The sequence below is a fragment of the Salvia splendens genome, chromosome 2 (assembly GCF_004379255.2).
Source record: "Salvia splendens isolate huo1 chromosome 2, SspV2, whole genome shotgun sequence".
NCBI classification, from domain to species: Eukaryota; Viridiplantae; Streptophyta; class Magnoliopsida; order Lamiales; family Lamiaceae; genus Salvia; species Salvia splendens.
Window position 1 is genome coordinate 39,892,650 of NC_056033.1, and position 16,040 is coordinate 39,908,689.

At 35.8% G+C, this 16,040-nt stretch overlaps 3 protein-coding genes across 3 annotated transcripts; 2 read left to right on the forward strand and 1 right to left on the reverse strand.

The window, feature by feature from the left end:
• Positions 1–690: 690 nt before the first annotated feature.
• Positions 691–3,117, forward strand: LOC121792800 (pentatricopeptide repeat-containing protein At2g13420, mitochondrial-like). The gene has a single exon (XM_042190897.1). It carries the CDS (start codon positions 1,039–1,041, stop codon positions 2,680–2,682), a length of 1,644 nt encoding a protein of 547 aa, XP_042046831.1. The 5' UTR covers positions 691–1,038; the 3' UTR covers positions 2,683–3,117.
• LOC121792801 (probable pectin methylesterase CGR2) lies at positions 3,055–6,059 on the reverse strand. The gene is made up of 6 exons (XM_042190898.1): positions 5,816–6,059; positions 5,665–5,704; positions 5,035–5,067; positions 3,927–4,301; positions 3,755–3,801; positions 3,055–3,445 (listed from the first exon to the last, which is right to left on the reverse strand). The coding sequence occupies exons 1-6, from the start codon at positions 5,942–5,944 to the stop codon at positions 3,293–3,295; spliced, it is 777 nt and encodes a 258-aa protein (XP_042046832.1). The 5' UTR covers positions 5,945–6,059; the 3' UTR covers positions 3,055–3,292.
• A 1,394-nt stretch (positions 6,060–7,453) lies between these two features.
• On the forward strand, positions 7,454–11,083 carry LOC121766224. The gene is made up of 7 exons (XM_042162540.1): positions 7,454–7,800; positions 9,165–9,206; positions 9,293–9,415; positions 9,709–9,947; positions 10,318–10,354; positions 10,488–10,545; positions 10,639–11,083. Exons 1-7 carry the CDS (start codon positions 7,654–7,656, stop codon positions 10,722–10,724), a joined length of 732 nt encoding a protein of 243 aa, XP_042018474.1. The 5' UTR covers positions 7,454–7,653; the 3' UTR covers positions 10,725–11,083.
• The last annotated feature ends 4,957 nt before the right edge of the window (positions 11,084–16,040 follow it).

Below are 16,040 nucleotides of genomic sequence, written 5' to 3' on the forward strand. Positions count from 1 at the left end.
AGTTAATATATTTCGTTAAATATTTTAAACATGGTTAGTTAGTTTTGTAATCTGTCCAACTTATCAACATAATAGGAATAATAATTAGAGATTTAATACAATTAATCACTCCAAGAAAATACTAACAGTCAATATCATTTCTTCTAGCAATTGCTCATGGTTTAAAAAAGTTTGTCTCTCAATATTCTACTTTTTATTGTATTTTTTATAGAACATATATAAAATAAATCCATATTTCATTTTCACAAAATGGTTAATTTGAGCTTCGAACAATCAATAAGTATTTAACTTTTATGAAAAAGAGTCAATATTCTTTTGGTTTTATTCTCCATTTTTACGTTAGAAAGCTTCGAACAATAAAATGCAATTCGCTAATTCGCTAATTTGATGGAAAAGAGTGGTGATTTGTTTTTTCTATGTATTTTTCATTTTTTTGAGTAATAAAAGTAATATTATTTGAAATAATTAATGTATAATTTAAAACTTTTTGTACGAATGTGAAATATTGGGGAAACTTTTTATATGTATGATGTAATTGGAATTAACGGTGTTAGTAGGAAATTGATGGATGTATAGTTTTGAAACACCAGGTAAACTTTATGTACGAAATGTATAAACTTAACACTTTTTTATACAAAATTGAAACAAATGTGAAACATTTTATATGAAATATGTAATTATCCCCTTTCCGCTCGCCGGCTCGCCCTCTTCCTTCTATTCTCTCCCCTCACCGTTAAACTAAAAACACAGGAAATAAATTCTCCTGTCTTAAAGCCGGCGAAGTCTCGCCATTCATCATCCTCTTTCGGTGTCGTATCTCTGAATTGTGGTTGTAACGGCTTTCGGCCAGTAGAAAAAACCACTCGCCGCTATCTCACCGTTCTCGCCGGACCTCCAGCAGCTCACACAACCGCCGCCCCTGTCCACTCTCTCACCAGGCTGACCGCCGCCCCAGCTTCTCTCACTGGTGGCGGGAAATATAATTCCGGTAGATTCAGCAAATACTCCAGCTCTTAATTGCAGTATAAATTGCCTGAAATGGTGAATTTCTCAGTTAGGGTTCGCGGCTTGGGGCTTCCTGCCAATGGTTTCTTCCTATCCCGCTTTAATTTTCTTAAAACCGCCTCGCAACTCAAATTCTTCCACTCATTTTCCGACTCCGAAGACCACACTTCTCCACCGTCGCTCAGTGTAGCTAAACCATCTCTCCCGCCGCTTCAAAACTCCCCGGAGGCGGACTCTCTCTGCCAGATCTTAATCCGGCACCACAACCCCTTCCACCACATGGAGTCCTCCATCCAGCTCCACGGCATTTCCCTATCCCCGCATTTAGTCCACCAAACCCTACTCCGATTAAATCACCATTCCAAAATCGCACTCGCCTTCTTCAAATTCACTCAATCCTACTCCCCATCCCCTTCTCGTCTTCTCGACACCGCAGCCTACAACCTTATCATCAACATCTTGTGCAGAGTTCGCCAATTCGATGTCGCGTGGCAGCTGATTATGCAGATGGATAGTGAGAACAGCGCTTCAAAACCGGATTTCACGACCTTCTTCGTCTTGATCAGGCGGCTTGTATCTGCTGGCCTCACGAGAAGTGCGATTCGTGCGTTTTACGATATGAGTATTTTTATTGGTGATGAGCTTTTCGATTCGCAGTTTAGTTTCTGTTTCTGTTATCTGTTGGATACGCTCTGCAAGTATGGATATGTGAAGGTGGCGGTCGAGGTTTTCAATAAGGAGAAGTATAGAGTCGAAGCTGATGCAAAATTGTACACTGTTTTGATATACGGGTGGTGTAAGGTGGGGAGGATCGATATGGCGGAGAGGTTTCTTGGGGAGATGTCGGAGAGAGGGATTGAGCCGAATGTGGTTACTTACAACGTGTTGTTAAACAGGATTTGCAGGCGTGCGAGCCTGCACCCGGAGGGGAGGTTTGAGAGGGTTATCAGGGAGGCAGAGAGTGTTCTTGGCGAAATGCGTGAGAAGGGGTTGGAGCCTGATGTCACGAGTTACTCGATTTTGTTGCACGTGTATAGCAGGGCACATAAGCCGCAGCTGTGTTTGGATAAGCTGGTGATGATGAAGGAGAAGGGGGTTTGCCCGAGTGTGGCAACATATACCTCTGTTGTGAAGTGTCTTTCGTCTTGTGGGAGGATGGAGGAGGCCGAGGAATTGTTGGACGAGATGCTACAGCAAGGGGTTACTCCCACGGCAGAGACATACAATTGCTTTTTTAAGGAGTATAGAGGTAGGAAGGATTTGGATGGTGCAATGAGGTTGTATAGGAAGATGAAGGAGGGGTCTTTGCATTCTCTCAATATGCATACCTATAATATATTGTTGAGAATGCTTATGGTGTTGGATAAAATGGGACTACTGTGGGAGGTTTGGAATGATCTGTGCTTGAGTGGAATCGGGCCTGACTTGGATGCTTACACGATTTTGGTTCATGGATTGTGCGAAAAGAGGAAATGGAGACGAGCGTGTGAGCTATTCGTGGAGATGATAGAGAAAGGATTTCTTCCACAGAAGTTCACTTTTGAGACGCTGTATCGAGGGTTGATTCAAGCTGATATGTTGAGAACTTGGAGGATGTTGAAGAAGAAGCTTGAGGAAGAGTCAATATCATTTGGTGAAGAGTTCAAAGAGTATCACCTCAACCCTTACAAGAGGTGAATTTGTTGTTTGTGGACTTCAATAGTCAAGCTCTTCTTCATCCCACTATGTCTTCATCAAACAAGATGAAGGCTATGAACAAAGGAAGAAGCATACTCTCACCTCTGACCAGATCAAGTGGCATGTGATGTGGCCCAATTGGAATAGGCAATCACTGTGTAAACTTTGATACTGAGTTAAAGGTTTTATGGTATTGAATGATTGAAATTCTCCAGATGCTTTCTTGGAATACATTTCACTTGTTCCCCCCTCATACCCATGATGGATTGTTTACACATTCTTGAGGTGAGATTTCTTTAGTAGGGAAAAGAGATTGCAACTTTTCCTCTCTTTTTTGTAGGTCAGTAGTAATGATAAGCTAGTGGACAAATGTGGTAATATACCATTATGTAAACTGTAACTGCTCAAATATAAATATGACATTGTTTGTGGAAACCCAATGCCAAAATGAACATATCTTTCTAATTGACTATGTTCTAATTCCCTCTACGCACTCCAAAAGCATACTTCTACTGCTATATCAATTATCAACTATATGGCTTAAGGGATATTATGGCTTTTCTTTATAAATTAAAAGAAGAGACATCAAAAACATACTTCCAGTGCCATATCAGTTATATGGCTTGAGATGAAAAATTTGGCAAAGTGGGATGTGTGACATTCTTTCTGAAGCTTGTTCGAACTTCTTAGTCATATCTTCATTCTCCTCTAAGCTCAGATGATCAAAGTATTCAGCCCACCAGTTCGCGCTCCTCAACTTAACCTGTCGGGAAGGGAGGTATATAAAAAGCAAATGATAAATATAAGGCAAGTTTAATCGTTCTTTTGTTATTTCTCAATGATGTCTTTCGCAGCAACATATATAGGTCTCTGGTTTTCCTATTTAAACCAATGGTGCTACTTTGGCCTTATATATGGTGACAAAAATGAAAACAAAAGAACTTTCTGCATAGCATTGTGACTGATAGGCAGTGCATCATCCTAGATTATTTTCCTCTCCTCGAACAAGATCCAATATCCATGTTGTGTAAAATGAAAACAAAAATATGATAGCACGAGGCAGATGAGTTACCGAACTTCCAGTTTTGTCAGCTTTAGCTTTAACGTTACGCAGGTATCCTACATACGCACAAGATTAAAGTTTGAGTAAGTAGTTCAATGCATACACTACCGAGTGTATTTAACTACAACTCAATTTTGCAAAAGAGCAAGTTTTAGAGTAGAGTTTGGGATGTTTCTCGTACCAGTGAAAATGATAAGGCCGTCCGATGACATTCTTGCTAATTCAGGAATAGTCCTATTCAGGTATTTTGGAGACAAGTAATCCAATGCATCGGACACAATCACGAGAGAAAACGACTTAGTCCTGTAGGGAAGTAAAAACCTTATATCAGCCACTCGGACGATGCCACTTTGCACCATTCTCTTGCACCTCCGATCAGCATCCTCTATATCATACGGTTCCATGCCCCAAGCATCAGCCCCGTCCTCTCTTAACAATCTGGAAACAGTAGAACAAGTATCCGGACCAACATGCAGAACCTTGTGCAAGCTATCACCATATGCCGCTTTCAGAATTGGGATGACACGTTGAACTTCTCCGCTACATGAAACTTCACCTGAACAGAGACTTGGAGTTTTTAGTGAGATGCAGCATACCAGTCATCAGTTTTTTTTTCTCTTTGTTCAATGTACAGAGATAACAATTAGTACTAGATAGTTGATATCTTAACGGAAACTAAGACTAAATTAGTATTTTTTGTTGAAGGTTGATATCTAAATGCAATCAATTGCAATATCTGGAAAACTAACGAGTGTGGTTTTCTTCTCCTTGAGATACGTCTTTTAATCTTTTGCTATACGGAGCTTCTTGGATGTTTCTCGTACAAAGCTAAATCAGATGCTGAGATCTTGGTGTTGTCTTTAATGTTGGCAGTGTTTGGATGAGACAGATGTTGCAGGAGCAGTTTTTTTCTGTCTAGCTCGCAGGTCAAATGAGTTCAACGAGGGGCTTTGGAAGATTTGCACGAGAAACATCCAAGAAGCTCCGTGTAGCAAAAGATCAAAAGACCTATCTCAAGGAGAAGAAAACCGCACTCATTAAATCAACATGACTGTGGCAACCAGGTAAGTCCATATAATTTCTTGGTTCAAGAGAAGTTTTTGAAGAGAAAGTATATGTGTTCTTGAAGAGATGGGATGATGAATGATCAAACATATTTTTTTTGCAGCACAAATTGCTGCTTAAAACAGGGTATCAAATAACATGCTGTCTTGCATCCAGTTATAAGGAGATGGATATAACAAATTATACTTCAAATTATACAAATAGCAAGCAAATATAGTAGTTACCTTGAACCCAACTGAGTTTGCTCTCCAAGGAATCTACAACACAATCATTGCTCATCAGTCAAAGCAAAACATAATGATTTGTTGCTTAAAAGCATAAACTCTAACAAATAATCAATACAATTCCTAACCACAAGAAAGGTAGGACATAGAATACAATAAAAAAAATTACTATTATGAAAACCTGCACAGAATACTGTAAATAAAATGAGGTAACCATTTTGGATTTTGAAGATAACAGTGGTGTCTACTTTGATCTCTGTTAAAGTTAACTCTGATAGTTGAACATGATATAGGAACTAACCTCCCAAAATGGGAGACTGTTTTTTAAAGTTGCAAACATGGATAAATCGCGAAATGGAAGGTCGTCACCCAAGGAAGAGCCCTCGAAAACAGCACTGTCTTTAAGGACGTGACATGTCGTTTAAGCGAAACGCAAGACAGCGCGTCTCTCACTTAAACACAACAGAGCATTAGCGAATGAAAGAACTATCATTCTAAACAAGAACAAGCGGAGCTAGAAACTGCGAATTGGTAGTAAAACTATTTAATTTGGAAGCAATTCTAGCAAATCTTTCAGTAGTGAAATCAAGAGCAAAATCACCCAAGTATATATCGGAGCAAGGGAAAGACCTTGACCAAGACGGAGATAGCCAATGAGAAGGATTGCTCCCTGTAAAGTGAAAATAAAAAATAAACCATAAACAAAATCGCGAATTCATCGCACAAACCCTAATCACATTACTATAAACGAAATCGCGAATTCATTAAAAAAAAAAGGTACCAGAATTAAGGCGGCAATTGATAAGTAGGGAGGAGGGCGCGATCTGAAATGGGCGGGAGATGAAAATGCAGGTGCGCCACCTTCAGAGGGGCGCCGAGCAGGATTCACCGGCCGTCGCGAGACCATCATCGTTCCCAAAACTTGAGTTATTTACAGATTTTGACGTATCAACAACATGCACTCTAAACAGCCGACAACGCGGGAAATAGTGATGGCGGTGAATCGATCATGAAATTAACACACAGATCCGTTTTGTTTTACAGCATATACTAATTTTATTTAAATGTTAATGACCCTATATATATATAATTCAAATAGATAAATATTTTAGTATTTTTTTATTTTTTGAATTTTCCGTTCGTATTTAGTTGTAGAAAATGGTTTTCGGATAATATGGATCATATCAAAATTATAGTACTCCCTCCGTCCTAGACTATTTGCACTTATTTCCTTTCTGGGCGTCCCAAGTTATTTGCACTCTTTCCATTTTTAATAAAAATTATCACCTACAGCGGCAATTGTTGACTTTGCTATACACTCATTCCTTAATCTCCGCACTGAAAAGGAAATGTGCTAGTAGTCCGGGACGGAGGGAGTACTTATTTTAAAATATGAATTTTTTTATCGATTCAAATTAAGTAAAAATTCGGTCCGAAATTTTAATATCCACTCCTATATTTATGTTCTAAGATGTGTTTATATTGGAGATTAAATTTACTAAAGATGCACTACTATAGTACAGTATTTTGTTTTAATTGTGGGAGTATTTTCTCTATGTACTTAAGATTATTATTAAATGTTGCTAAACATTTATAGTGTGTGGTGTGAAACAATTAAATACCTATTATAATACGAAATTAGTCACGGCTTTGCATTGGACCATATATGATCTTATTTTCATCTCTTTATCATACAGTTTAAATGTAATGAAAAATTGCATGATATTTTGGGTGGTTAATCTTTCATAAAATTGAATTTTTTCTAACTTGAATCAAAATTGACATACAAAACATCTAAGGTGGTATGTCAAAACATCTAACTAGTTTAAAATGATCTTGTTTCGTCAAAAATATATAGTTCAAATTACATAAAAAATATTAATCTAATTAATCATTAAAACGGATATCGTTTGAACTGTTGATTTACATTTCAATACTAATATTGTTATGTCATCTTCACATTATTTGAAATTATCACTGACACGTCATATATAGTTTAATTATGACATAATACTACTTGGTTGTAGAGAATTAACTACACATTGTTTATGTATTGTAAAAACTTATACTATTAACCTAGTATACTATTATTGATGTATTTTTTTACTATTAGCCCTTTCATTTTTCCATTCGCTACTTGTTCGTTTGTGATAGTTCTCCCAAAGTTTATAGAATTTCTAAATATTATTATAATTTTAATATTAAGCAACATTCCGTCTTACTAATACTACTATCAGAGATTTTAATAGAGTTTATTGATCTTAGATTTTTAGGAGTATTTTTCGTGACATTTAATTAATTTTTCAAAATTAATTTTTAATTAATCAAAATTACAAAATCACATAGATATCAAAAAAAATTTGGGTAAAGTAGATATCAAATTTTTATTTACTCAATTAAACTAAAATTAGGACGAAAGGATAGATTCGGATCAGAAATCTCTACACGCACAGGAGAAAGTCGTCTTCATTAAAATTCGAAGACGGTTCTTGAAAAAGCAAAGGGAAAGGTTTAAATGGTTGTAATTTTGTGGATTCAATCAATCGGAGCATCAAAACCCTCAATTGTTTCTATAGATTGAGCTATTCCAGAATCCTAATCGAATAATTACGACGCAAAATGAGCAAAGAGGAGGGGGATAAACGGAACGAGGATGATTATCCCTGGCAGCAGCAAAACAGAGCCTATCAGGATAAAGATGGGGACATGAAGCTATGGGGGATTGTAGTTTTTGGATTAATCGGAGCCACCGTCACCACATTAGCCGTAAGTTTATTGCGTTTCTTTTGATTTTTTTTTTTTTTGTGTGTTCGTTAATTTGAGAATTGCGTGCACTCGTAAGCTGTTAGCTTTAGTTATCGGCTTTTAAAATTTTGAAACTTTGATCCGATTATTTGATTTTATGGTGTTTTGCTTTGTTGAGTTTATGGGAATGCTACTTCATTACAAATGGGATAAAGTTTTTGAATGAGTTCGTGTAGCAATGGTGTTCGATGAATTGGATATACATACTGTTGAATATTTTAGGTCACTAGTGATATTTTGGTATTTTATGAAATATTGAAACTCTTTTGGGTTTACAACTTGTACATAGATTATGGTGTTAGGCATATGACATGGTAGAAAATAAGCCAGTGATAAAAGGAGCTGCTTACTGGTTTCAGATAGCAGACCAAGTAACCAACAAATACCTGATTAGTGAGCTAGCATACTGGTTCAGGATTAATGTATCCATTTAAAGGATTGAATTTGGGAGATTCATGATGGTGCGTCTCACTTCTACTTTGCGAAGTTTTAAGCTTACGCTTTTAAAGTTAGAACTTAGAAGCAGAACCCTATTTTGGGATTTTGGATAGAAGATAGATGTAGCTGTACTGCATACTGGTAGATACACCAATGGATATTTGATGGACTAATGATCTCTTATGGCCTTCTTGGTATGCAATAACCAATATAATTATATCGTGTCATCCTTTAGGAGAACAACTGGTAAGTGACGAGCACAAAGTTGAGTTTTTTTATGTTTTCCTTTATAAGCACAGGTTTGTATTCTAACCTGAAGGTAAAGGATGACGAAGGAGTCTAATCTTTGACCTACTCTCTGGCAGACTCAATCTACAGCCCTAACCTGTTCGGTTTGTAACAACGATAGAGATAGTGAAAAGTTAGAATCCCCAGCCATCTCTGCTGTTTGGTTTCTTGCTTACTTTTTTATGCTTTGCCTTTCTTGCTTACAAGGTGTTGGGAGCTATCGTAGTTCATTTGTACGCTTGTTTCTTCTATAGGCAACAAAACTATCCCGAAACTTTGTTCTTGGAGGCTATATTATTTTGTCCATGATCTAAAAGATTGTGCATGCAACCATGATAATAAGTCTGGAAAATCTATGATTGAGAAATACCAGTCCCAAAGGACCATGGTAGAATTCAGTTTTATGTGAGATTTTATGAAATAGAAGCCATTATTTTAAATGTTGTTCCTATGTGAACATTGTCTAGAAAAATATTACTACTAGCTTTTGTTTTCTAGAAGGCCCGTATGATGGTGAAAGTTGGCAATTTATGATTTTTTTTTCAGCATATCTATGTGCTTCAGAACATATCATGATTCCTGATAAAAGAAAATTGCAGGTCACTCAATTGCGAAGGACAGCAGATTGGGTTTATAGTCAGGTAGTCATTGTTTCTATTATTTCTATGTAGGAAATAAGACAGCCCTGAACATACACTAACATTCAATGTTATTGGCCTGCGAAAAGTTGAGCAGTTCTCAATCAGCATGGAAGAACAGGCGTTCTTTTCGATCTAGTTTTCAGGAGGAAGCATGGAAAAGATATAACCGCCGTATGCAAGAAGAATATGAAGAAGAAATGGAGAGAGTGGTGAGATTTTCTATTAATAGTCTATTTTGAACATCCCATTGGACATATACACTCATTTTTTCTTGTATGTGTTGTAATACCTTGTTATAGATACTGGTGTACATCTTTTTTCTGAATCGAATACCAGTTGATATAGCTTGTTCTTAGTCGAACCAATTAATTCAATTGTAACTTTCTCCTAAGGAGAATTGTAGTTTGCCTGCCTGGCTGGTTTGCTCTCTGATTTTACCTTTGCTTGTGTAATTAATTCTTTTGTGTAATTTGACATATTATTGTATTGATGATTTTCATAGGAGCGAATTCGGAGGATGCAAAGTGTATTCAATAGAGAGAGAAATAAATTCAAAAGGGGTTATGAGAGATGGAACGAACATGACTCAGGTGCATATCATCAGCATTTTCAGAGGAATGATTGGTACTGGAAAGCAGAAGCTTCATACAGAGATCAACAAAGCAATTATAGGCAGAACAACCCTAGGGCCAGCACAAATGTTTCGTTATCACATCATTACTCGGTCCTTGGCCTTGACAGGTATAAGACTGCAGCCATGCTTTGAGTAACAGTGAGAAAATACGATATCATTGATAGTTTTCCTACTCCTCAACAGGAGGTCCACTTCTTAATGAAGGAAATAATTTTCATGGATTTATGTTGTATTTGGTATGCCTTCTTGTGCTAGCGGTCATAGAAGCTTTGCTTAATGATGCACGTTTTCAAATGAGAGAATGAAGTGAGGAATCATCTTTCCTGAGTCTGACTCTCCCATTCCAGTTGTTGCTTTTTCTCTTGTACTAAAAAAGTAGCTGCTGAATGAGATTCCCCCCTCGGATCTATACAATCTTTTACCTTTTTATGATGAACAACACTTGCAATTCACTCTCCATGTCTTTATTTTTTTCAGGCGGAGGACGAAGCCCTACACAGATGAAGAGATAAAGGTTGTTCTCTTACCTTGACATCTACATAGGATACGTAGATGTTGCTAATTGCTATAGTCCACCTAGGAACACCATTACAGCTGCTCGTCATTTTGTTGTCACCTTCTTTGCCTAATACCTTCATTATTTTCAGTCGGCCTTCAGAACAAAGGCGAAGGAGTTCCATCCGGACCAGAATCAGGACAATAAAGGTTGTTTATCAACAGCAGATACCATACAAACTGTTTTATCTCTTGCCCTATCTATCAATTGCACTAACTTTCTGATGCGCACATTTCCCACAGATTACGCTGAAACAAAATTCAAGGAAGTTATGGTGTCTTACGAGGCCATCAAGTCTGAAAGAAAAAACAACGGCCCCAGCAGGTGATCTCGAGGAGTACGTATCCAAGTATCTCTACATTTCGTATACAATGTAATTAGATTCGCCACGATGAGGTCTACTGCAGTATATTCCATTTGAACGGCTTCTAAGCAGAGCCATGATCAAGAATTTGGCCGATGAGTTTGTAATGTAATTATAGTCGAAGTGCTTCATTTCGTTGTAGCAGGCAATAATCGTATCATAAAGGAATTAATAAGCATACTCAAATATCTCAGATGGAATGCTTGGTAAGTTTTGCCAGTTTAGGATCAAATTAGAGAAATGATTAGAGAACATTTTGTAGACTAATTTACTCATCTCTGTGGCTATTGAGCATTGGTTTCTTGGTGAATTGTTCTCTTTTATGGATATTTGATATTTTGGGTGAAACTGCTTCTATTTAGAAGCAATGTTAGTTTCAATTATTTTGTTTTCATCATGCTGCAAACGAAGTAGACCAAATTATGATCTCTTCCTCATCTGAATTGTTTGACAGATACTAACAAATTATTCCTCAAATTCATTAATTGAAGTGAAAAAGGTTTAAAAAAACTCTCATATTATAATTATCATAATACAAACTAGCATTTCAACTTAAAATGGAATCAACAGTATCTAATTTTGCACTATGCATGCACAAACGATGGGATCACTTTTATCAGGAATAAGTCTAATACATTTTCCTCCATATTTTGCATATCCTGATTTAACACAATGATCATTGCAATTTGGATATTTTGAGCATGGCCCTTGAAGAATCCATGTTTCTTTGTCACGTCCTGCAGCTAAAAAATACAAAAAAAAATTGTTAAATAGTTCATATATGCAAAAATAATTAATTAGTCCATAAAAGAAAATAAAAGATCAATATATAAAGACTTGCCTACAGAGCTTGAGATGAGAGACATGCAGATGAGTCCAACATAAACAGCAAACAACATGATGGTAGAAACTCTTTTCGATTCCATTTTCTAGAAAATTGATAGATAAAATGTGCTCAAGTCCTGGCTTGCCTTTATATTCTCATAATATGCCAGTATCTGATTTGCCATGCCTAATCTGTTGGATTGATTTGGCCACCTAATTTTAGAAAACCAAATCTACATTTTATATATGTCCCATGGGTTCTAATGTTGGTAAAAAGAAAACTATAGTAATAACTAATTATATCCTCCAAAACAAATAGTCATCAATTTTTTAAAATAGGTCACACCCGTAAATTGGTGGGTGACCACTATAATTAAATCATACCTGTCCATCTAAATTACATCGACCTATTTAACGAATAGTAAATACTTTCAAATTTGTTGGGTAACTTAGATCCATCGTACATATTTATATTTCTTGGTGTTGTATGCCTGAATTCTAAACAACATTCAAAGCAACGATACATATTTATATTTCATGGTGTTTTTGGGTAACTTGGATCCATTTCATAATCATACATATTTATTTTACAGATTCTCTTTAACCATAACATTAGTGGCTCAAGATTTAAAAAAAAGATAAATTGACCATAAATACAAATTAGCACTAGTATAAAAACTTAATAAAAAAGAACTTTAATTATTTTAAATTTGGAGGAAGTAATAGATTAGACGGATCCAAGTGGTAGCTCACTCACAATTTAATAAAACGTTATTAAATTGCAATAAAGATTGTAAAAAGATAGTAGAAAACATTTTACTTAGGGAGATCCCTAATTTGATAGCGTCTTCCAATCATCAAAATTTCCTCAAAAGGAATGAGCCCATATGGCTATATTTGACACTCTAATCAAAGGGCTCTATGTAAACTTACAAGTTGGTTGAAATAAAATAGTTTAAAATATTGTTGATTGGGAAACTGTGTGAGCCTAATGAATCGTTCAAAATTACTAACATTGATGATTCATTAAGCCACACAATTTCTGAAGCAACCTTATTTTTAAATTAATGTTAATCTTCAACCAACTTATCTAAATAGAGCCCCTTCATTAGAGCGCTGAAAAATAGCACTCGTTTCATAGTATATTCCTGCAAAAATAAAAAAATAAATTTCCAAAAATAAAAGGCATTGTATTACACGAAAACAAATAGTCAAAAAAGGTGCTTTAGTTTATGACGTCAAATTGAATAGAAAAAGCATCAAATCAAACTAGTACTGCTGTCTACTATGATCAGAACAGTACGACAAAGAAAGAATCTTACTTCTTCAGGTAAAATAAACAGTTAATATAATAAAGTAAAGAAACTAACCATCAATTTTAGTGAATAAAATCAACGGTAAATCAGTGAATATGATACCTAGCCGCAGTAAATCAAATCTCCGCTGAGAAGAACTAGTTGGAGGAATATAAATGGAGGTGAGAAGAATTAGTGATGGGAATAATGAATCTAAGGGAAGATTCCAGGGTTTTGGCTTCTAGGGTTTTGCCATTTGTGGGCTACATTTGTTTAGTTTTAATATGGGGCTCAATTTTTAATTAAATGATCAATAAAATCCAAATATTCTTTGATCAATGGGTCGGGCTTGCTATTGGACTTCCATTAGAAGTGTTTGAATTCGAATAAATTGTTAAGGATGACCCATTGGAAATAAAAGTTTGAAGAGCTCAACCTCATCAATATAACAAACACATCACAACGAAAATGAAATAGTCCAATTTGATAACTCCTTGCTTATGAACCGCGACCAATTTTCCGGTTCATAAAGGTTAAAAGTGTTCAATGATTTTTACGTCCAAATCAGACTAGACAATGCATCAATGTGCGTTAAATGATAGCCATATTTATGGTGATAACCTAATAACCTATCATTTTATAGGTCAAAAATATCATTTTTACTAAAAATGATATTTATACACTATAAAATGATATTTTTTCAGCATGCATCGAATGATACTTTTAATCCATAAAATGATATTCTATTTTATAAAATGATATATTTCATCCATAGAATGATAGGTTATTAGGTTATCACCATAAATATGGGTTATCATATGATCACAATCACACACACACACACACATATATATATATATATATATATATATATATATATATAGGGATGTATTCATTTCCTTTTTCTATATTTCCTCATTTTTCCTTCTTAATCTATACCGTCAATTACATCAATCCGATGGATGCTAAAATTCGCAGATCACATTTAATTATAATCAATTTAATATCTAAAAAGGGCAAATTTGGTAAAATATTATGTTGCGGTTATGGAAAATCCATGATTCCCTCCTTGAAGATATTCACGTTCTTTTTTTCATATCTCACGGTGAAGAAGCAGGGCTTGAAGTCAGGCGCACTTTTTTTGTATTTTGATTTCTAGCAGCAAGGTTTCAAGTTTCACATTTCTCAATTTTGGCGTGTATCAATACGTGGTCTTTCAAGCTTGTCTAATTGGTGTCGTAGCAATCGATTTCGAGCAATAATAATGGAAGAAGGTAAATCTGATTTGGTTTTTTTATTTTTTGGTTCGGATGTCAGGGTTCTAGTTGCAGCAGGCTGATTATGAGATAGTTAATCACCAAGTATTTCGTGTAGTTCGTTTTCATGGTATTATATGATCGCTTGCTGTGATTATTTGATTGCTCGATGTGATTTTTTAAGAACAGCAATGTTCAGGATATAGTAATTAATCAGCGACGAATTTGACGACTTCTTCCAGGTTTTGCTCGCGGTATAGCTACAGCAGTAGGTTAAAACGATGCATGTAATGCACAAATTGATCACGTATAATGAATATTTCTGCCTATATAATGCATACTTCTTGACCAGCAATGCATAATACCTATGTAATGCATTTATTTTTGTGTCCTTGTTTTGATATTTGTCGCACCTTACTTGTTTTACCTAATGGTTTAATAAGCCCGGGGGCTAGTGTATAGTACGTACACATTACTAACAACGTGTTAGAGTAGTTCGTGTTTGACCTATAAATTCATCACGTAAGTCTCCAATGCACATTGTATGCTGAATAATGGTCGTACAAATAATGCACTAACTGAATATGCGTAATGGATTATATTGTCTGTATAATGCATAAAATCTTATATCCAATGTCTATGTTGTGCCAATTAAGATAGAACAACTAGTAGGTCTCGTTTGTCTTGGGATTAGTTATCGGCAAATACTTTTGATCTTTGGTACACGTTTCTTGTTTTTCCCTAAGGGTTAATACGCATAGGGGCTAACAACGTTTAATTTTAGCGTTCATTTTATGTATACATAAAATACGTACTTCTCCAATTTATATATGTTTGTGCATTAATTGTTTGCTTACTACATCGCAAAGTTGTACTTTTATGCTGACCCCTCTTTTAATTATGTACAGTGGTCCTTGTACCTGAATGTTCTCCCGATCTGAAGCCTGTTGTAGGTCAGAAATTCCAATCCTTGGATTTCGCTTTCGCTTGCTACGAGGTATATGCCCGCGCTGTTGGCTTTGATACGCGCAAACAAGCTATGAGGAAGGTTGACGATGTCCCGACGTGGTATCGTGTTGTATGCAATAGGGAAGGAAGGAAGAAGGGTGATGAAGATGACCAGTTGAATGCCCGTTCTGATTTCACTATAAAGCGTAGGAAGTTATCTAAGCGGTGTGGTTGCACGGCTAGTATATGTGTGTAGGTAACTCAATGATGCCATGGGTACTTGTGTTTCCTACTGCATCCAAAATAATGACCATTTGTTGATGAATAATACACAATTTTAGTTAAGTAATGCACATATAAACAGGAAAAATGTAATATACCAAATACAAAAGTATGTAAGACACTAAACAATTACACGATTGTAAAGGACTTCACAAAACAACTTACGCATATAAACATCATAACTCTCATAATGCATAATATATTGTAAATAATGGTGTAATAAGTAATCGTAATGCACTACATAAACAAACGTACTGCACATAATACATGTCTGAATAAGTGCATTATTTGTGTTACACCGTGCATTATATACTGTGTTATTTTCCATAACATGGAATACATTAAGGATCCTTCAAGTAATTTCAAATTTTTTTTGGCTGATGTGGACGGTGATGCTTCACTAAAGTAATGTACCAAATTCAAAAGTACGCATAAAAACATAAAACCAACTTACGCGTATAATCAGTAGAACTCTCATGATGCATAATATATTGTAAATAATGCCTTTGTTTGTATACATAATGCACTGTATAGATAAACCACAGATTGTCCGCTAGACCAGCTCGGGTGTGTGGCCTCCAGGACAGACAACACGTAGCCACACCAATTCAGATTGTTGATATCAGCAACATGGTCGATGAAATGGAGAATCTTCGGCTTGCAGTGGCCATCAC